This window comes from Haliaeetus albicilla, chromosome 20, assembly GCF_947461875.1.
Source record: "Haliaeetus albicilla chromosome 20, bHalAlb1.1, whole genome shotgun sequence".
In the NCBI taxonomy this organism is placed as follows: Eukaryota; Metazoa; Chordata; class Aves; order Accipitriformes; family Accipitridae; genus Haliaeetus; species Haliaeetus albicilla.
Window position 1 is genome coordinate 14136505 of NC_091502.1, and position 23980 is coordinate 14160484.

Consider the following 23980-nt stretch of genomic DNA (forward strand, 5'->3'; position numbering starts at 1 on the left):
AAATATGCTTGTCTCTAATGTGTTCCACAAGGTCAACAAACTCAAGCACTACAAAACTTACTGGGATGATGCCTATGTTAAAAAAATCCACCCCTGGAACTCTACCTTCAAGGTGGTGGCAAGATCCTCCTCTTTCCTTGGTTTGGATAAGGCAGTAGTAGACCTGAACTGCTGGGATTCATTTTAGACTTACTTGGTAATTCCACTCAGAAACCTGGTTACAAATGGGAATTCAGAGTAAACTAGGTAGAATATTAACCCTAAAAAGAACTTTCTCGAACATCAGAGGTAACCTCAAGTGATAAAGGAGATGACCTGTAACATATCCAAGTGATTCAGACTGTGGGTGGCTCAATGGCATTTAATAAATAATTCCAAAACAGCCAGGCAAATTCAAGAAGCCATTGCACACCACAAACAATAGAGATACAGTGGCTTGAAATTGTGATTAGCCTGACAGCTACCTTCTGAAGGTTCCTGATTAGCCTCCAAGTGGCTCCCAAAGAGAGTCTCCTAACTTGGAGACTGCAATGTCCACAGATTGATTTGTCAAGATTTGCCTCCACACACTTTAGGTACGCATAAAGCTCCTATAAATTCTCCTCTTTTTTTTTTTTTCTTTTCATTTTAATAGAACATTGCATGCACAGTTTGTACCATTTAAAAAATGGAATTTGGCACCTCTTAATGCCAATTAACTTTTTACATCTTTGTAAGAGATGGGGGGAGGGAAACTTCCTGATTTTTTCTCTTATTTGTGTAGTTTTATACACAAATTTCCCAAGACAGATCTATTTGCTGCTTTGAATGACAGGATGCTTGTCCTCTGACAGGCTCTCCAAGAGGGCAGAGCAGCTGCTAACTCAAAAGCATTGTGCATGTGGATGCCCAGTACAAGCAAAAAAGAAGACTGACCTTCTGGCATTGTTGCTCAACTCAAACAAGAGAGCCTTAAGAACACAACAGTGGACTCTAACAAACAACTACTATTCAAGTTGTTTTGGTTTTGGGGTTTTTTTTTTTAAGTTTTTTCTCCCCAGTACATTTTAGTTCTTTTTTCAAAGTTCAACTTGAAACTAACTGCTGTATACAACATAACTGCCTGGTATGAGTTAACAGTTCTGTAGATGGTTAGTTGCTAGCAATTTTAATAATCCCATGAATGACCTGAGGTGTGAGTCAGCAAAGATCACATGAGCCACAACTGCTAGCAGCAAGATGAGAATTCAGTTCCCACAAGGAAAGATACTACCACATTTTAGAACTTTTGACCTATTCCTTGTGGCTCAATTAATAATGATTTCATAGATCATCATAATCCTATTACATTCCTAAATCAAGCATTTGATGTTACCTGACACATGTCATAATATAATTCTCTTAAGGGCAAAAAAAATTCAAAACCAGCAGTGACAGAGTGAAATACATATGCCTTCCAGTGCTTTTTCCTAAATAGCACACACTAATAAAAAACAGATACTAAAGTAAAATGCCAGAATATCAGAATGTATTTATTAGTCTTGGTTTCTTTTAATTCTGAAGAGCATGGTCTTACACTGCTGATATTAAATCTCACTGATCTATAATTAGCCATAATACAAAATAGACAAGAACTTGTTAAAGAAACAAGACAGAATTCCATTGTGTTAAATAATAATGTTTATTATTTTCATCTTTATCAGCCACAATCCAGATAACACAAACAGAAGAGGAGCTAATATCCATGTTGTATTATCAATTAGTATGGTCCTTATGAAATATTATGGCCCTTGTGTTGCTGCAGATCACATGCTGCCACATGCACTTCAAAACAGAGGAAGAGACAACACTGGCAATTGTTGCTAGCTGTTTATTTTTTAATGAGAAAAGCTAGTAAAGCTGGGGAGCACTGTTTCCCAAACCCAATTTTCTGGCAAATATCTGAAAATCTGAAAAAGCTTTTTGTAGCATGAATCCTTTGATGTTCACAGTTTAAAAAAAAAATATGAATTTGTAGATGGTTTGAGGAACAAGCCACTCCGCTTATTCAAGAAAGTCGGGGAATAGCTTACAACCCATGCACAAAATGTCTGACTCTAAACTGGGCATGTTATACCTGAAAGTGGCTATGTAGATAAATCTGGGTAACTTGCAACAACATGGAAAGATTACCTAAAATGCATTATACAGCTACAAAGAGACATGTAGATTTTTTGTCAAAAACCACCACCACTTCTATGGAAGAATTAAACATTTGTAAATAAAAAGTAAGAAATCATAAAAATTAGAAATGAAAGACAGGTCATAAAAGAAAACAAAAAACCTAAATAAATCACTGGATTAAACAATAGATGGATTAAAATAAATATGAAGAACACCGTCATAATTCTGTTTAGATTGAGTGTGTCATGGAGCTTAACTAAAACTACTGCTCATGTATTTTATGTAATGAGCTTATTGGAATAGATAAGCTGTATAAAGCAAGCATCTAAAAAGGCACAGTTACAGGAAATGCAAGTAAAACTGAACGCTGTTATTAGAGCTCAGGTTGGAAAAAAAAATTCTTAATTACTAAACAGAGACCTTCAACTCTAGTATTGCCTCCAAAAAAAAAAGTTCATGGAGCTATCAACTCAGTTCCAAATACTTATTACTGGTAAGGGGAAAAAAAACCCACAAAACAAAACAACAAACTTATATTTCAATTTTGAAAAAAGTTGAAACTTAATCACATCCTGACAGAAGATGCCTTATTCAGAGGGTGAATTTCAAATGCTAGGGTGGATTAGGGCGAATTTCCAATCCTAAACTTAAAAGAGAAATGTATTTTAAAATCTTCAGAATGTAGTCCCTGTATTAAGCCCCTTTGTATACAGTGGTTTTGTACAAAACTTATCAAGTCAGAGTATCACTGCAGACTGAAGTAAAACTTCCCAGTGGCCTGCATAGTTGTAGATACTCTTAAAAAAAAAGGAGGTGGAGGCAGAAGGAGGCACAGAGAGCAGGATTCATCTATACAAAGCCGTCTTTGATGATAAGCAAACATCTAGCTTGTTGGGGCATGTTAAAGATATGGATAAATTCTAGGTCACTGCTCTAGGGAGATCAAAAATTGAGCCTTATCCTATAAAAGCACACAGTATCATTCAAGCTCTGTTAGACTTGAATTTGATTCCTGTCAGTTTACCTTTTACTCTTATAAGCTGCTTTGATGTACATGACAATCCATCAGGCAATGGGTGCTTTAGAAGCTAGAAATCCCTTCTTTGAAGCTCCAAGTGAAATAAATCAGCTGTCAAGCTTCATGAACTATGTTTTTTTCCTAAATAGTTTTAAATGCCTGTTTAATGTCCAAACAATAAAATGTCTTTTCTTTGCTATATTTAGGTTACCAGTCAAATGAAGTTGTGCTTGTCCTCAGTCACCTCTTTTTAAATGCAAAATCTTATGTCTTTAAAAAAAGTTATTGACCAAATCTAAGACATACAACTGAGATCCTGTAGATTTAGTTTAAATACATAAAACATGTACAAGCTGACTTTAACAGCCAAGAAATAATATGTAGAATGCCAAAGAATGCATACACACCATTTATTTTTTGTCTCTTTCCAAGCTTGATACACCTGAAGAGTGTATGCAGTTTTATGTCTGAGTAGAAGCAGCAGCTCAGTGTCTTCACTCCCCTACGACATGTCAGTAAAATTAAACCTCCCCTGCCAAAGGTTAGTGGAAGACAGTGACCAAACACCAGCCATCTTTGATGGCAGTCTCCTAACTATCACAGCGTTGTAGGGTGAGGATGAGGCAAACCTTGCCAGTGAGAGCAAGCAGGTCAGACCTTTTGTCCAATGATTAGTAACTCAGTCAGGAAAAGGGAAATATTGAAGTGAGAGGAGACTTGAAAATAGGTTATAATAAGAGATATGTTTGGAAAAGCCTAAATCTGAGTTTCCTCACTGCACTACATAGATCTTTTTTAAAAAATACTAACAAGTCCTACGTTCCCTCTTGTACTGCCAAATTATTTATTTTTAGAAGCAACTATACTTTAACCACCATCTTCCTTCCTCTCAGATGTTTTGGGAGAGACACAGGGGCCATGTGGCATGTAAGACTCACGACACTGAATTTAGCCATTCTGAAGATGGATTATAATCCAAGTTTCTCACCAATGGGAGCTAGAGCACTCCAGCTGCTGCACTACTGCCCAAAAGCATCACTGCAACTGCAGCAATGCCTTGCAGTAAAGAGTGGCTGAATTTCTGAATCTTGGAAATGTTTCCAGGATTAGTCTGCTGAGGGAAGAATATTTTGATGATGTTAAAGAGGCTTACATTCAAGACAAACTGAGCTGTTCAGTTTTGTGAATGCAGAAGTTCTGGGTGTGTACTAAGGCAGAACATTAAGCAGCTAGTAAATTTTACTGGCAAAAGTTCAGACAGCTATATACTTAGGAATGCACAAGTTGTAAAGAACATATTCCTGTTTTTAGACCCTTAAATACTTCCTGTGTCTTACAAGGCACTTAAGTGGTTTTTGGAGACCTATGTTATTTCATAGGAAACTTGTGTACCTTTTAGTATCCCAGTGAAAACTGGCTGCAAATTAAAATAGCAGCAGAATTTAGAAGATTCACAGCTGACAAAGTACTGCTGAATACTTTCCTCTACAATGAACAAAGCTGTCATGAAGACATAGTTTTTCGACATGTATTTTTAGTCTTGCATGATTTCTACTTATTGAAATTTTTCTATTCTTGTTACATGCTCCATTAAAATAAACAAAACTGTGAACTGTCCCACTATATTTGTTATATCATATTAAATATATAAGAAACAATATAAAATGTTACTGCAACCAGAGCACAGAACGTACTTACCAATATTAATTTCATCATCAGTTTCAGCATCTCCAATACACTCAAATTGGAAATCTTGTAAAGACTGTGAAAATTTTTGCACTGCCATGGATAAATCTAAAATTCAAGAAAAAGGAAAAAAAAAAAAAAAAAGAAAATGAGAATTACTCCACTACAACTTCACTGGAGCATTTCTGCATGAAACTATTTTCTGTTTTCAAAGTTTCCTTTCTAGTATCTTTTTTGGACAGTAACTTCATCCAAAACCCCCCATCACCATTTCAAAATCAAAGTACCTGAGACATTCCAGAAACCTCTGAAACACACTGATACCAGATTTCAAACATTAATGCAGGCATTATGTTAACAACTGAAGAACTGATATACTTCTTGAAAAATAAGGAATTAGTGCAAGAAATAAATGTGGTAAATTGCATATGTAAGTAGATCACTTGTTTAAAATACTGCAAGATTAGTTTGCAGATTAAAACAAAGCTTATGACAATTTCTTTCATAAACATTATCAAAAGAATTACATTCTAACTACTCTAATACACCAAAACTTATACAGTGTTATGTAAAAGCTTTGTAAAAAGAAATCAAAGGGAAAAAATTAAACCATTAATGCTTGCCAATCAACCTAGTTGATTGCTCATAATCAATAGGATTATGAGCACTATTTTCACTGAATTACACAGACTGGACCTTCAGACCAAAGAAATTTTTAAAGCAATCCAAACTTCATAGCATAATATTTCATTAGAATTGTACACACTTCAACAACAACAAAATCGTAAATACAGAATAGCAATGTAAACACATAAATCTGTTCTTTTCTTTTTTAGGTACTAATGGCAAATGCAGAGATGAATGTGATAACAAATGAACTCGGTCTTTAAGTCAAGACTTAAAAACGCTACCAGTCCAGATGAGCCCAGAACACCAGCAACAATTCTCTGTGTCCTACAGGACTTATCTCTGGTATCTTTTTTGAAGCAAAGAAAATGAGCAGTTAAGGTTCTGGTATCTGCTACATCTAATCAAAAGTCATGGTAAGGATAAGTTATTAACAAAAGCCAAGTCATAAATTCTGTTTCAGAAGCATCGTGTATGTGTCTCCATCCTTGGGGATGTTCAAAAGCTATCTGGACATGGTCCTGGGCAACTGGTTCTAGGTGGCCCTGCTTGAGCAGGGGGGTTGGATCAGATGACCTCCAGTGGTCCCTTCTAACCTCAGCCATTTTGTGATTCTATGATTTTCTTAACCCTCTGTTATTGTAAAGCCATAAAGACTAATTTACCCAATGCTGGACACAAAATTAGAAGGCGAACCTTTTTCCTGGCAGGAATAAAACCTAGCATATAAATACACAAATTGGCCTAATGTCCTAAACCAACACACACACACACACACATAAAAACTGTCATTTAAATTTGAACAATCTCCAACAGTAAGAACCATTCCACTATCCTAAATGAAATAAGGGTTGAAAATCTTTCAAACACCTCCAAATAAGAATCCACACAGTAAGATGACTAAAATTTGGATTGTTTTTAATTAAAGGAAACGACTATCAAGCAACAGAATCCCTACCAGGATTTTGCTCTACCCCTCTATTTTCTCAGTGCCTGCTGCTTTCACATTTTTAGATGCAGCTATAGAGTACATCAGTCCAACAAAAGAACAAGAATTCTTTAGACAATATAGACATGAACAGGTTTTTTTATTGTATTAGTAAGGAATTCCGTATGTTTATCTGATAAATAACTAGAGTGCAAAGAATTGGGTAAATAAACAAATTCTGTATCTTTTTGATAAAAAACATGGAAAACAGGAAAGAATGCTCCCCAGAATTATTGCATTCTTGCTAAACATTTCCTACTGTGCTGTACATGAAGATTATACTATTAAATGTATTAAAAAATTAGATGCTAAACACAAAGTATTTCCTACTGTTTGTATAAATGAAAACAAAATAGATCTTTATAAGCTGAAGCACTCCATTTTATGCAAATACAGCATCTTTGATATCCAAGTAACCGACTGTTCTACAGCTGTTAGAAAGACCTAAACTTGAATTTGTTCACAGCAGGATGCTTTGAGTTTAAAGAGAAGAAACATATTTCCATTGTTGGCTCTTCCACCAAGTTACTATACTGAGTCCTAAACTTTTCTATAAAATTGCTGCATACCAATTGATGCCAAAAGGAATAATATGGTCTTAAGGTGACTGAATGAAAAGGATTCTATATTGCAAGTACACTGAAATGTAAAAATTAACTATCACTATTAGGAATGCAGATTTACTTCCTCTGGACAATCTAATAGCTGCCCATGATGACCAGCATCTATGTGAACACAAAAGGAAATGAGGGAGCATGGACTCTGCCCTATCACGCTTCCACACATCCAGGGCTCAGTGGAACAAATGTCAAGGGAAAGGAAAACAAATGATAAAAATATCCAAGGTGGAGTCTCCATTTTATATCCTGGATTAGTCATACATAGATGCCGATCTCTCTTTCACTGTGTCAGCAAATCAGACAGTGTTAATGCTTACATGTTTTGAACCTGAAGGCGATGTGTTTAACCTAACTCTGCAACAGTAGGTCTGAAGAATGTAATAAGGATTACACAGCTCATTAGACAACTTGATAAAATCATCCAGAATGATACCATTTGGAGATTTCTGCCTCTATATGAGACCTATTCTAATAGCTTGAAAGTACTAAAAGATACCATATTAAGGTTAAAGCTGTTCAGTGTAGCAAGGAATAAAATGGAAGGTCCAGGGTCAGATATTTCCTGTGACACTAATTTACAGGTTCTGTACAAAGTTAATTTTACCTGAAAATATAAAAAAATATTACTCTACAGAATTCGAGCTTACTTGGACAGCTTCCTAGAGATTGTAATAAGAGTTACTCTGTAAGAACTCAAAGCTCAATATTGCAGTTGAACCACCAACATTGGACCAAGCGATACAATTAGTTGTATTTATCAATTTCTTTCTTAGGAACATCATCACTTTACTCGATTACAAAATTCACCTAGTCACAGAAAGGACCAGTTGTGCAATAAGCAGGTCTCCTTTAAGAGACAAGAAGATTTAAAACTGAATTAAATCAGATTTAAGAATAACTGCCTCTTCAATCAAGAAGAGGCAAATGAAGAAGAGGCTACCATCTTATCTTGTCTGGAAAAAAAAATAAAAAATAAACAAACAGAAGAGAGCAGAGAGATGGAGCAGAGACCTTGTCCAGCTTTACAAGATGTCATTTATCACTGTATATCCCAGAGTCTTAATGTCACTGAGAGCCCTCAATACATCCTGCTCCTTCCAGATGTAGGAAGGTAAATCACCACACCAATCATCTGCAAGCTATATGGCATTAAAAGACTTGTTCTTACCCAGCTTCTAACATGTACATCTTGATAGTCATAGTCCACTCTTTTTGTGGAGTCCACATGAACTAGAATATTTCACTTAGCCCAGGACAGAAATTCTCTTTCGAGCAGAGTCAACTGATCTCCTAAGTTACTATAAAAACCTTATCAGCTTTATTGACTGACAGTACAAGTCTATCATCCAGGGAAGGATGGCTGCTTAAAAGTCTCAATGATACCATAAATGTTGTTGCCCCTGCTCTTCTGAAGGCACTTAAATAGAGTAATCTCTCTGAGTGCCAGTGAAAGAGTGAAAATGCACCCTGTTATCCCTCAGTTGCCACAGGAGTGAATTTCTAACCACCAATTCTTTTAACATTTATTTTCCAACCGTACTAACCTGCACCGTTTGTTCCCTGTTTTCCCCAATTCCAAAGGAGGATTCAGTTTGGTCTTGCAGTGAGGCGTATAGTCAAGAGAAGCCACCTACATGCTACTTATGGTCAGTGGAAGGAGATAACGGAGACAGAGTTGCCTGTTTTAGTAAGGGTTGAAGCAATTCAACTGGCCAGCAAGATTTTTTTTGTGGAGCTCTGGCAGAGGAAGTACTAAAAGAAGCATGCTACAAGGTGACCGGAAACAATAAAAGGATAATTGCAGCTTAACTACAAGAAAGTAATAACACCAGTATTAAATATGGATACATATAATACCAACCACCAGTATCATAATGTTAATGAAAGAATAATAAAAGCCATCATCCATTCAGGAAAGTCACAGAGGAATCAGGAAACACATTTTCTTTTGTATGTCTTCCTGAAGTTCTATATTTTTGATCAATCTACTTAACACATATTTACTCAAAAAAAAAATGGAAAAAAACCTCTGCGTTATCCTACAAGTCAGGTTTATTTAAGATTCACTTTGTTTCAAATTGCCAAGAAGGAGGATTTAATTTGAACTGTAATTTATTAACTTACTTTAGGCTTCAGATAAGGCCTTAAGTGCTGGATATACGACGATAAAACTATGAGGCAGTCCCTTTGTATTTCTAGAATTGTTCTTCAACTTTCTTGTCCTAGATTTGTTAAATGGATCATAAAATAAGTTCTTATATAGAGCCTTGAGGAGGATGAGAGAACAATACATTGCAACAAAGTGATGAAATGATGGATGCGATTACCTGAAGGATGAAAGAACGAGTCTATTAGTTTTGGCACAGCCCTTCACAACAAGGATCAAGTTCTACAGATAAGGAAACTTGACAAGATTGCTACAAGTTGGTAAGCACAACGAATTTTTTTCGTTGGGGTGGGAAGGTTGTTTGGTTTTGCCAATCTGATGGCTAGAAGAACAGAAAAAAGCCCTAGCTTTTGACAGCAGTCAAATAAGCTCCAAAAGCAGAAACTTTATGCACTTACAAAGCACCTATATCCCTACCCCAGTAACAGCCTGCAAGAAACTGTTCTCAGCAAATACATCAAAGCTAAAGTCTTTCCACTTGTTTACTTACAAAGATTACTTCATTAGCAAATAGAGATCCAATAACCAACACTCTTCCTGACTGATGTCAATCATCCTGGAAAAGTTTGGTATCATTCACTAGGTTAATAAAGAAAATCATCAGTTGAAACCTAGTGAGAAGATTAAACATGCCTAAATGAACTCCTGAGCGCCAGCTGGAATGCAGTAAATGGGACTTCAAACAACAGGCGCTCTGGCTAAAATAATAACAGCAACGTATCTGGTGATCTGACACAAAGCTAGTTATTACCGTATGGCTTCAAAGACAGCAGAGGCAAAGGGGCAATGGCTGAGCTGGCAGGATATTAGAGGCAATTCTTCAGTCAACTGAATTTCAGGACAGTTGAAGACTGGAAAGGAGATCACATACAGTCACATTCAGTGTTTCAAACCTTTGGGCAGTTTGATTCCACTACCAGATATGACTAGATGAGTTGCAGTGCGATCCTTGATGAGCTATCTCATTTGGTCACACACTGACATATAGGTTTATTAAAACCAAAGCTACTCAACAAAACCGAGCGTTAAGGAGCCATAATATGTGAATAAAACACAGCAGAAACTGAACATTATTGCTAGAGTACTTGACAAAAAGGGAATGCTAAAATGCAGAGAATGATTTACCTAGTCCATTGACTTCTACTCCTCCATACCTGAAGATGAGTCACTGTTGTGGGTTGGCGGTGTTTTTTTTTTTTAATTGCTTTGCAAATAAATTTATTTTCTTGATTTATTTCATAAGCAACTCTCATCCTATAAACAATTTTTCTGGCTAAGTTATCTAAACACTTGAAAAAGTAGTTTTATAAATGGAGACATTTTCATCGTGAAACAGCAGCTATAAGTGTGATTTGCAGCATTCTTACTGCACCAAATGACAGAAGCAAGGAAACATTTAAAAATTCATACAAGTGAAAAAAGGCCTTTAAGTATTACAAATACAAATCTATAAAACATTATTTATCCAGAAAAATACATGCGAGATACACATCTCCTTAAATACTTCATGACATGCTGCTTTACTGTGAGGATGAACCGGGAACTGCCTTGGTTTTGTTATTTTCTACGAGAATGAGCTTCATGGAGGCGAGCTATATCAACAACCAGAAATAAGCTGGAGGAACAAGAATACCCCACTGAGAAGCACTGAACTTCAACAGCTTCTGTGTTTGCTACAGTCAATTTGATTGTAACTAGAACATGTCACAGTGGGACATCTTTTTCCACATCATAGACTGTAAACACAGCAGCTGGCAGTACAATTATATTTAGGCAGTATGAATGATTAAGCAGTTGAAAGCAGTGATCATACAAGATTGTGTATATCACTACTATATTTCAAATTTCTTCCTGGTGTAAGGGCTTTCTCATTAAAAACCCCAGCTTCACAGTTGTTGGTCTTAATTCAGGAAACAGCACCGAAATGCATTTTCTTCACAATTTTCACCTCTTTCCACTCTTCATCGCTCACCACTGCTTTAAAATGAAAAATAAATGAAAATCAACAGCCGTAGGTAACTGTCACATACAGAAAACCTTACAATTTCATAATGTATGTGATATCAGGTCAGCACAAACAAGGGGACCTGTAAAGGACTTACAAATTAGCCCAAAGCAGCAATACTGAGCATGGGGCTGTTGGCACATATCTCAGTACTGCAATTAATTCCCTCAACTGTACATGAAAAGAATTCTGGGGTTTGCTGCCAGAACAGGTAACCCCAGCTTAATAAAAAGATCACCACCATAACACATGCCCATATCACCTGTAGTCAGACAGCAATTTAAAATGTGTGTTAACATGCCTTTTAAACACACACACAAAGTTGTATAGTCAGCTGATACAGCTTCTGCCATCTTCAGTTTCAAGTAGCTTTCAATACTAGACTCTTTCCTACCACACATGGTTCACAGCCTAAACCATTGCATGGAATATTGTCCATGGCACTTCTATTTTTAGAAGTCTATTTGATGAAATTATTTACATACACACACACTTGTTATTTATTTCTCGGCTGAATTAATTTGTGGATCAAATTAACTTTTCTGATTGTCATAGGAAAAAAACAGAAGACAGAAAAAGAAAGAAAAAACAAAACTCTCTCCTCTTATGAGTGATCACATTTTTTCCGAAATTCTGCAGAAGAATTTAATTTGGCAAAACACAGGACAAGCTGGCACAGAGGAGAGGCTATCTGCAGGGGCAGATGCCGCTAATGCTGGCCACTTGCCATAATGCCTTCTAAAGAAGCCACAAGAAAAGACCACAAGGGAATACAGAATCCAGTGCCCAGTGCCAAAGATTTTGCAGCACAAGGGCCATTGCTCTGTATTGACACAGTCTTTCATTGTTGCTATCAATGAACTCTTTATCCCCTTTATTTGCTAGCTTCATTGGTGCATATTCTTTGCCAGTTTGATATTCATGGAACAATAATAAGCAACTAAATTAAACAACTCCCTACCCCAACAATCCCACATTACTTTTCCACCTTAGGTTCAATGTTTTTCTCTTAATTTTAGGGAAGCTAATTTCTTTCTCATAATGTCCAGGGAAAGGACATCAGCAGAATATGTCAACATGTAGCCCATGCATTGCTGCATTCCTCTGGGGTTAAATAAGGCACTATAGCAGTTTGAAATTTTTCAGTGTCTTTTTCCTAGTCATGAATATTTCTGTGAGAAAAGCACACAACTTACTTTCTCATTCTAGTAACCACTGAGAAATCCCCTTGATCAAATGCAACAAAATCCCCACTTTCTTCACATCATGATGCACGAGCTGCTGAAAAGTCTGTATCTTCTACAAACTTCATAGCTATTCATAGCAACATTTTTAAGTCCCAACTTCCTTATGTTAGAAACTTGTACAGTACTTTGGATCTTCTTAGTATTTATGGTTAAGCACTAAATCCAACACATTCTTGAAGATGACACCCCAAGAACAGAACATTTATGTTTAATGAGAGGGGGATTTTTTTAGGCCACATTTGCATGCTTACTTGATAAAATCATACTAGAGCTTCCCAGAAACATAACTGTTGAACCCAATGTTGTACAGTCGAAAGACAATGTTGGTAATACTCCATCCCTCTTTTCACTATTCCTCTCCTTACCCCAACTTACTCCGTCTGTAGATGTGGAAACCTAACCTTATTCACATAATTAGAAGAACAGAAGGAAGTGAATTTTAGTTTAGTATGCAAAAGCTGTAAAGTCTATACAATGACTAACTCACTTTGACTTTGCATAGTTATAAACACATGAAAGAATGAAAATGCAACTAAAAATGTATGCCCTATAACCATCAATGTGGAGGACACCATACAGTACGTACTGAACATCTGCTTCTCTGAAGTTAAGGCACATATATAACTTCATAGCTCTTTGCCATATTAAGTGGTGTCATTTTATCTTGTTTCAATACTCCCACATTCTTGTATTTTATTTCTCATTACCTCATTGCTACAAAATCCTTTATTTCTCAATATTTTAGTTTATAAGACTGTTCAACAATACTGCTGCATTTGATCAGAAAACAAACTGAGTATGCATGGAATTACTAGGGCCTAAACCTTCCAATCACCAAACCATAGTGACAGAATTAATGCAACAATAAAACCTTTACAAGTGAGTAATCACATGATTAAAAGCAGAACAGAAAATGCTACCAACTGCAGTTCTTTGAATATTTTCCACAAATATGGATAAAATTTTCAGGAAGCATTTAGTTTCCTTTCACTTTTGAAATGATAAAGATTGACTGTAGGGTATAACTTAGTACTATTTCTAGCATATTATATTTTTCTAAATTACACTCAACCAAAACATTTCTATACACAATGCCAGTTTTGCAGATATGCTTATTTTCATCCAGTAAGGTTTTTGGCTAAGATCCATAGTAAGGATTCCAATATTTCCAATACTGGAATATTCCAATATTTCTTCTCTGCTAGAAAAGAATAAATCTTTGAAAACAAGCACATTTCCCTGCTTTTTTCCATTCTCAAATAATTGAAAATCAGTACTCACTCATCCACACTCTTCCAATATTTTGTGTCCGTTGATAAAACTATTCCATAGTTCTGTATCAGGAAGATCTCAGCTCTTTAGCCTAACTTTTTAACTACTCAATAAAGCACATGAAACATCCCTGAGAAGCAGCTAAGATTATATCTGATAAAACATACGGTAAATAATCACTCCTTACCCTTCTCATCTTTTCTTGTTTAAAGATTTATCTGACATCCAACTTCAGTTGAGGGCTATATACCCCATTCTTTTCCTAATCCTACTGCCTTTCAGGACATTTTGCTACTCTTTCCAGAGAGATGCAGTTTGCTGGTCTCCAGCTTACTATATACACCAAAAGAGTCTGGGTCATGGTGGCACACAAGATGTTGTAGCTGAGCCACATGATGAATCTTTTGTTCATGTAGTCTTCGTCATACACTAAGTCTCACACTACAAAAACATATTAACATTAATATTGGTGAGAGCCTTGTGCAACATCTCAAGTTGTTTTTAACTCAAGGCTGCTCTAAAATCTCAGATGTTAGTACAACCTCTTTCAGGTGCCTGTAGTACTAATGTAGATAGCACACCAAGGTATACAATTCAAGCACACACAGCCACGTGGAACAGTTTGGCCAACATTAAACACTACATACACGCCAGTTTTCCTCCCTTTTTCAAATACTATTATTTTCGGGTTTGTTTCAACAGTCATTTGAATGAAAACCAACTTAAAGCAGCAGCCTTAGCATAAGACTATGTAGAAATCCTAAAGGACTGGAAAAAGCTAGAATTTTAACTTTTCTCCCCTACACGTTTTTGTTTGGTTTTTTTTTTAGTTTTTCTATATCTTCTTCTTCTGTTTCATTTTACTTTAACTTCTGCATAGCTTTCTACCACTCTGTTATCCATCCTAGGTTCCTAAACTTTCTTCCTTGCAAATTTGCTTTGACCCTCAACATAATTTCTTTTGCTCCTTCTGGGGGTTTTAAATGCTCTTTCATGATCTTCCACATTCTTCCCCCACCCTATGGATGTTTATTTCCCAGAACAGTGTCAGCCTTTTCCAGGGAGCTGGGTCCACAGCCCAGTCTCTTTCATTGAAAGAGGTTTATCAGGCTTGCCGCATCATTTCTCACTCCTCCTGGCACATCCAAGAGACAGCAAGCAGTGAGCAGGCAGAGAAGCACCACAAAAAAAGGACAGAGAAACTAATAGCAGATGCTGCCAGAGGTTGAAAAAGCAGAGAGTGACTTCCTGTCTGGCAACCAAAGAATTGCCAGAAAAAACATGGGAATTCCCAGATTTCTAGTGCAACATAAGGTATTGGTGCATCAGACAGTCTTTTAGTGGTATTTTAAAATACAGTTCTCTCTGTTCTTAATCTTACAACGCATCCAGAGAAATTTAAAAAATGCATGTGCCTATTTACAGACAGTGAAACACAAAGCAATATATGATAGTATAATTTCACAATATAATTCAAGCCTATGTTGCAATGCATTCGTTAAGGAGCCACAGTTCTGACTATTTGGACAAGATTAATTCCGCCAGTTCTGTGCTGCATATGCGTATGTGTAGAATGAGATGCCATTTCCCCACTACTGCCCCTACCCAAATACGTATTCAGGGAAAAAAAATAAAAAATAGGGTTAGTCAGTTCTGGTATGAACAGGGAGCTATTAAGAAACCACTTCCAGGAAAACGAAGAATAAATCACTGCAACAATTATTATGCAGATCTTTAGCTGTGAAAATTTCTGCAATATATCTTTAAATGCTTTTATGTGCCATGATTTTTACATTAAGTAGATTCCCCTATTCTGCGAAGAGAGCTGCTCAGAGGAGGATCGGTCACATTGGCCTGTGCTGGACAGCGGGGGAGGGATGAAAGGAATGAAAGCAGTTATCAAAGCATTTGTAAGTAGTGAGCTCTTGGAACAACATTAGAGTTGAGGGTCATGGGAAACAGAAGCTTTGCTCACCCTTCTTCCTGGCAAAGTTTTCTTCACTTGGGCAACAAAGTAAAATGTTTTGTAAGAACAGAAGGAGGAGGAGAGGGAAAAAAATTAAAATGTGTATATTTAGCTCATTAAAAAAAAAAAATACTACCACTTTGCTTCAAAGGAAATGAAACACTTTCTATATGAAATTCTTCCAGGCTCTTAGAGCTCAGGAGTACAACACTTGATTAGATTCCTTTGATCAGAAACTAGTATCACAGTCACATGAACTTCGGTATTGCACATAACAGGGTTGTGTGGGGTTTTTTTCCTAACACAGACACACACACACAAACAGATGTAAGTAACATTTGTTTAGAGTCAGATATGCATTTCCAGACACAGAGGACAGAACTGAGACCCCAGATCGAGCAGAATTCTGTCCAGTGACGTGAAATGGCACTAAATGTCTTTACCAAATTTGGCCTAAAGGAGTTTCTTGAACTCAGATAGTCTGCCATAGAGCCAATTCACCACATAGCTGCTTCTCACTACTTTGGGAGAATGGATACCAAACACATCAGTTTCATATAGCAAACAAGTTTAATATGCTAGTTAAACCCTCTTCTACCTTTAAAATATGAAAAGAATTCAGAAAATGCAGAAATGAGAGCCATGAAAGCACTTAAAAGCCTTAAAGATACATACATTTTTGAGGGTTTAAATTAAATTACTTGCAGTATCCTAAACTCAAAAATCTGTTACCAAAATACCTATGTTTTAATAGTGGGAGAAAAAAACAGCCAAACTAAATATGCTTCATTAAATAATGAAATGCACAACTACAAATCTGTTTTACCAGGTGAGCTCCTGTTTGTACTGCTCAGGAATCAAGCATTCCCAAGGAGTTAACTCCAATTTGCATGTGACTATTTCCTTAACAGTTCTGAAACAGTTTTTGTATCGTACATACTTTCCAGTTTTATTACATTCAGCCAGAGAGGGAAAGAAATACAGCCTGTAAAAAACGGTAATCATATGAAGTTTCTCTCTATGTATAAAACTATTTCAAAGAACAGGCTGTTCATATTTTACCGGAAAGAGCGGAACATCCCTCACATTCATTTCATTGGACTCTTTTAATTAACTTCTCAGACAAAAATAAGGAACTTTAATGATCTTCTGCTGAAGTCTGCCTAGTTTTTCTTAAGTAAAATGACTTCTAAGAAGGACCAAATAGGCTTCTACATATTTCATCTACTGGTTTTTTTCAACTTTTAAGTCTCTGGCATTTTGTTCTACTTTCCTGTCATGAAAAGATTTAGGAACATATGACAACATCCTCTTGTTATCTTCCCAGCAGAGTGATATCCTTTAATTAATAATCTTACCATCCACTAGTACTAGTAGTGTTTATATTATGGCATGTATAATGAGTTCTGAACTAACTATTATCACTCATGAATGAGACCTTGTCATTAAAACAGATGAAAAATAACTGGGTTGTTTTATTACTCTACACTCGGGCCCTGTCAAGAAACAAATTAAATATTAGTAATTATTTGAAATTGGGGAAAAAGGAACATAAACATCATTAACACCATTCCATCAACCTGTGAGAGACCTGTATTTAAACATTATGTTCAGATTTTGTCTTACCTGGGAAAGGTACAGGGAAATGAGGCAAAGGTAAATGCTAAGAAAATGGTAAAAATATCTTGTTTAAAGAAATGCACTCACAGTCATCAGCCTGAAAAAGACAACTGGGGAGCCCAAGAGTTCTACAAAATCACAAGCAGTACAGAAATGGTGGCTGTCTCTTTCAAAGTGAAAACAAAAGGCTAACACAGCAAGAAGCAAGCTCAAAACAAAGATGTTTTTTCTTAAAATGCATAGTTAAATCATGAAGCTCCCTGCCACCGGATACTGTGGATATTAAAAATTCATGTGGGTTCAAGAAAGGACTAGACAAGTTCACAGGAGAAAAGTCCACTGAGAGCTATTAAAGACATAACCCCTTGCTCAGGAAATCTTCAAGCCCCAAACTGCTGGAGGCAGCGGAAGCATCACTACATTCTTATTCTCTACCCTAGGCAGTCAGTGCTGCACGTGAGAGAAAAACACAGCTCACAGGACAGCACTCACTTGTATCTAGAGACAGGCTATAACATCAGATAAACCTCAGGTCTGACCCAGCAGTCGTTTTTATGCTCTTTGCACGAAGGTTTGGACACATATGTTTTGCAATATCTTGAATGACTCAAGACACAGTTAGCTGATCACCACCATCTGCTAGTAGAAGGTTATCACTTTCATGGATGAGCCAATACACTACCACGGGTAAGTGCTCTTCAGCCACCTATCTAGGGTCACCTTTTTAGCAACAGGCAACAACGAAGGAGGAGGAGCTGAGTTAATGCTGCAAAACTAAAGATCGTGAAGATGTTCTGTCTTGCTGGCTGAACCACGGGACATGTTCTCCAGGCGATGAGTGATGATGGGTAGATGGTAGCTGTATCATCTTTAACTGCTCCAGAGCCAGAGGAGGTGGACCACTATGCCTTTAGTCATATTACAAGGCTGTAATTCTTCCAGCAAGTACTTGTTCGGTGATTTGTGCTATGAGGTACGCTAAGCATAACTTTTAACGGTAAAAATAACTGCATTAATAAATAAACTGCTGACAAAAGTTGATTTGGGCTACCAAGCCCAAATGGCTTCAAGGCAGACTGATTAAACAGCTTTACTCTTTTCACACTCTGTGCTTGCACACATGTATTATCTTCACCCTCTTCCTTCAAAACTTTTCCTAACTTAGTTCTTAGCATGAGGGTGGTCACTATGGGGACAACTATTCAATACTTGTTTTTTCCTCAGAGTTCAGCATTGCTCTCTCCTCTTCTCCTCCCACTATTGCTTACTGCATACCATCCAAGTCTTGTAATGAACACAGAATTATCTCAGCCTTCATGCAAGCCAAGTCTAGAAAGACAGTAAAAGAAGGATATTTCTATGTCATATGCAGCACCATTACCCTAATTGACGGAGATGCTGAAAGCAAGACTGCCTAAGGCCACACACCGAACTGGTGATTAGGCAGACCCTTGTGGTTCCCTGCTTCATGCCCATTATTTCAGATGCCATTCCTTCAGACCAGGAGATGCTAACCAGAGCTGGAAAGAATGCAGCTCCTCACACTTCCCTATCCCCACAAAAGCCTCAACTTTTTTCTTTCAAGGGGGCATAATTTCAAAAAATAAAGTTTTATATTAAAAGGAGAGAAGAAAACCCTAATTTCATTAAAAAGAAAAAAAAGCAACACAACCTTGTTTCGATCCATTTAATGCAGCCCCTACAGAACGCCCAGTTACTGCAGCTGCAGCAGTTAGTGCTCTGTATCTGTTTCAAGTCAGTCTCCACAAAAATGAGGAACACACCACACAAAAACATGCTTGCTTACTTAACAGTCACTTGCTAAACTTTAGTTCAAGCATCTTTAAAAAAAACAAAAGACTGAAACAAAAACAGGACAGAACAATTAAGGTTTGCTTAATTAAACTCTGATGTTTTTTAATTGGAACAGTTTACATTTGAATAACTTTAATATGGGGGTGTTGCATATGAAACGTTTCCATTAGTTTTCAGGTGCTGCAGAATTTTATTTCTCTTTTGCAAAATCATGTTAATTCCCACTAAAATTAATTCCTACTAAGACTGCAATCTAATCTCATCACATCTCAATCCCAAGAAACAACTCAGGGGAATATTGAAGAGACACAAAATAAAGAGCTTCTTTGCTTGCATACAAGCTCTACAAGCAGCCTGGACAGGTTTTCTCCCAGAGAAATGGGAAAAATTCCTTCTTGAAAAGATACAAAATGACACTGGAATAGCTGATAACAATGCTTTTGGAATATATCCACCCATCTTGTTTCCACACACAGTGGAAAAGTCAGTAATTCACTGGGAGGATGAAGAAAAAAAATAGAAATGCTCTAAGCCTGAACCAGTTATTTCTTATTAAGGTATTCATAAAGCAAAATTTGGTGTTTAACTCTAGGACTGTACTTTTATCTGCAGAAAGTCCCTGACATCACTATAACATCATTCTCCCTCCAGCATGCCATAAGAAGTTGCACTTGGAGCACAAGCTTTGCATGGCTCACAGTTTGTTGGCTGACTGGATTTCCATTCCAGCACACCCTCCTCTCCCTTTTCTCAATGAAAAGCAGCTTAAAGGAATTGTAGATTCCATTTCAAAAGTTCCGCAGCACTTAATATATTGGCTTCTCTATCCTCCACTTAATACAAGTGGGAACATTTCCATGAAGTTATACTTTTCATAAAAACATGGGAAATCTTAGCAAGATTAAAACCAAACAAGTTCTGTAAATGGATGCAATTCTGAAATCATCAATTCTTTTTAAAACAGAACTGGAATTCTCTGTAGGGAAAAAAGTTTCAGTTAGTCTAGGCAACATTTGCTGTTTATGATGAGCAATATGAACCAAACAGAGCACAAACATGGCAGTCTGGATTTTGGACGTTGCTTCCAAATACAGTATTTTTTGTTTTCGTGAGCATGTAAAATGTTTAACTGCAATGGATGGTCCTTTCAGAGCTCAATGTGTATTGATTGTAACCCTGTTCTATCTCCAGTTGAACACATAAGTGAATATGAATCAATGAACAGCCCATGATCTTTGAATTAAATTACTCAAGAGACTGCATGAGTAGCCAAGTAAAACACCTTCTTCCTCATGTTAGCTTCCTTGACATAAGCAAACACAGCACATTAAAATATCAGCTGCAAGAGGAGAAAAGCATAGCACTAAATAGGTTATTTTTTTAAATTATTTTTCATTCTTTTATTTAAAATTGCAGCATCCAATAAGCAGATGGCTTTACAGATATCTTTGGGTCTAACGTGCAGGGCAATACATAGTTTCTCCAAAGGAGTCAATTCTGTTTTGTTAACTGTTTCTGAATTGAGAACCCCCAATCTACACATTGTCAAGGGAGACCATAATGACTCCTGCTGACTGTTGTAATAGCTCATCCATTAAGGACTGTGGTTCACTGGCTCCCTAAACATACAATGTATCATAACATTTCTTATCAAGCCAATTATTCATGAAGACACCCTGCTAAATCCTTTTACAAGCACCTTTCAATACAAAACAATACTCCTAGGATCCACTCTGCACAGACAAGTACCCAGAACACTGATACAATTGGAACTACCTCAATGCATGCTTGTCACGCTTATTAGTTAGCAGCCAAAGAGCAAATAAGTTTAACTTTGATAGCATACCCTCAAGCTAAATCTATAAATTAATTTTCTGTGTTCTACTGTCTTTTTTTCATAATGGCTGGAAGAGAAAATTAAAAAAGAATATTAATTACAAACTGGGTAAAGACTGTGCTCAAAATTAGTGTGGGAAGCAGTAATCATAAATAATATGGATGAGAGAACTAATATGAAGTTTGACATAAATAGCCTCATTAAGCATTATTTTCCTATTGGTTTTGAAGGCCACCAAGATACATACACAGTTATTAAGAAAAAGAACACCAACTAAGTCAAACTAAAACTAGGACTTACAGTGCCAGTTTCTCAGTAATAATGCTCAGGTTGCCTTTTTTTTTTTTTTCTCATTCCTTCCTCCTCCTATTTCTAACATGAAAAATGAAATTCCTCTTCCCTCACAGAAAAATAAAATCCAATAATAACCCTCAAAAGGTCTGCCTTAGCAGCAAAATTTGGTAAGTTTTCAGCTTACAAAGTCTTCTTGAATGGAATTTTCCAGTGGTTAAGAGATTATGTAGCTGCTAACTTTACTAATTGGTATATAGCTTCCCAAAATATACTTAATAAAATGATGTTAAAATTCATGTTTTTGTACTACTGAATGAAGAAAACCAGAACATGCTTCTGGGTGCGAATAATAGTCAGACTCAGTTTTTCATCATCTCCCGACAGATAAGCAAAGCAGAAGGGCTTGAGAGAATTTTGGCTTAAGACTTACAGGTTGAAGCTCTGATAACTTTCAAGTGTATGTGTAAATGATTATTGCAAGAAAAATTAATTAAAGAGTACATTTACTGCAGTAGTCTAAAACAGTACAGCTACCTGAATATTTCCTTATCACTATCATCTGCATGACTGCAGCACGGTCTGGTAGAACTCTTCCTGATAAAAGTTACTTTGACAGAAGTTATTTTAAAATTAAATGCAGAAGGCTATGCAACACAGACAACATTCAAGGTAACAAAAGATAACCTGAAAAATACAAGATACACTTTTTTATTTCAGTAAGAACTGTACAGTAACAGAATGATAGACCTAGCATTAACTGGAAATAATGCACAGAATGAAGATTGCTGTAAGAAACTCAGAGATACTAGAGACACAGTATATAGTCTGCATTAAAAAGAGATAGACAGAAAAATTATTTATTACCTGGCCTTTAAAAAAACAGCATTTGATCATTTAATTAAGCATTGCAGGAATCTGTATGCACAAGTGACAGAACATTTTTATAATATAATCTTGTATTTATGTTGAAAATTAACTTTGATAAATACTTCCATTGTTTGCAGAACACGTTTTCATAATGTTCTAGGATCACTCTTTTTGCTACGGAATTTTTTATTTTAAAAGATAAACTCAAGAGCAGAGCTATTAAGTCTCTAATAGTACAAGATTCTGACTTTTTCAAAAAAATTCCTAGTGGTACACCTAAAGGCCATAATAGGGAAATATTTTACTAGATATCATTCATCATCTTCTCCTGGGTGTTCACTCCCAAGGGTATGGAGAAGGTCTGACATACTTTTTAAGTATGGAATTACTAAAACAGATTTTTCCCTGCAAGGCATAATTTATATAATTCTTCCTCAGGACTGTATCTTGAAAAGGAGAACAAGTCCTGAGAATGAATTCTGAAGCAGGAAGAGAGGGGAAAAAACCAGTCTAACCTTTTACTGAAAGCACACAAGAAATATGGATATTTACTAGCAGTGCACATTGCACTGTCATGATTAGTATTTCCTAAACCGTCAGAATTTGGGCAACCTCTAGTATCCTAGATGGTTTTTCCTTCTCCCCTTTGTCTGGAACCCTGAAGACTGAACACAGTTGAAGTCTTCTGCTTAGTTTAGAAGCCCCAAGGATTCTCCTTTTGTCTTGAACATCTCCCACACCAGCTTTTCAAATACTTCTCCACTTTCAAACACTAGCACTAACATTGAGTGCCTCTCTGCAACTTCTGGGAGACATTGTTTTAGTCCAAAACCTCTCCAACGCACCAAGGGGACAAAACTAGTTTTCAATGCTATGGTCATCTTACTTTCCAAAAAACCTACCTGCTTGGACAATGGCTATTCACAGTAACCATTCTTATTGCCCTCATTTGAATGCATAATTTGCAGAGAGTAGATTGCCCCTTCTGCAGCATTCAGTTCAATAAAAAAATTCATCAGAATTGTGAATTGTAAATAGGAAGATCCCTCAGACAACACAGACTAACAACTCCAAAATCACTTCTCCCTTCATGTTATCCTTTCAAATACTTACAAATGGCTGCCAAGACACTCTCAAGCTTTATAAAGCTACTTGGGGGAGAGGGGGTGGGGAGGAAGATGCAGTCTGTCTATGGGTTATTATTTTTCTGGGGAGGGTGTAATGGAGGAAAAAGAGAGAGTCCAAAAGCCAAGGGCCTCAAAACCAGTTTTGAGGGTTAAATATTTGTTTCAATACAGCATTTTGACCAATACTACATAATGACAAGAGAAAGGTGGCTTGCCTGGAGCTCTCTCACACTCACATTCAGCAGAAGAGATGGCTGACAACAGCTCCAAAAAGATCCCACACAACTTCCTCTAAAATACTTCATAAATTGGAATTGGTATTGTCAGGAAGTGTTTCTATTCATTGACCAAAAAAAACCCCAAAACAACCCAACAATATCAGAACCAGTCAAATGACTAAGCCATTAATGAAGACTATTCCCTGACATGGACATAACTCACCTGGATTTAAAAAAAAAAAAAAAAAACAACAAAAAACCAAGGGCTGCTTGCACAACAGCTTTCTGAGTGAAGACACACATATTTCTGAAAATCACATTCCAGTGAGAATTCAAGAACTTTTAGCTCTTGTTCCTCCATACTCCTGAAAATTTCATTAGCAACCTACATAATCTTCATAATATTTTACAATCCAAACAAATCTTTTCATTTAAGGAACAAGGTAGGGCAGTAGTAGAGCTGT

The 23980-nt window shown here is 36.6% G+C and overlaps 1 protein-coding gene across 1 annotated transcript in view; it reads right to left on the reverse strand.

Annotated features, from left to right (window-relative positions):
* Positions 1-23980, reverse strand: part of ARHGAP42 (Rho GTPase activating protein 42) — a 167928-nt gene that overhangs the window by 123673 nt on the left and 20275 nt on the right. Inside the window, exon 2 of the mRNA XM_069808326.1 lies at positions 4859-4954. Coding sequence (XP_069664427.1) covers positions 4859-4954 — 96 coding nt within the window. The remainder of the gene's footprint in view (positions 1-4858; positions 4955-23980) is intronic.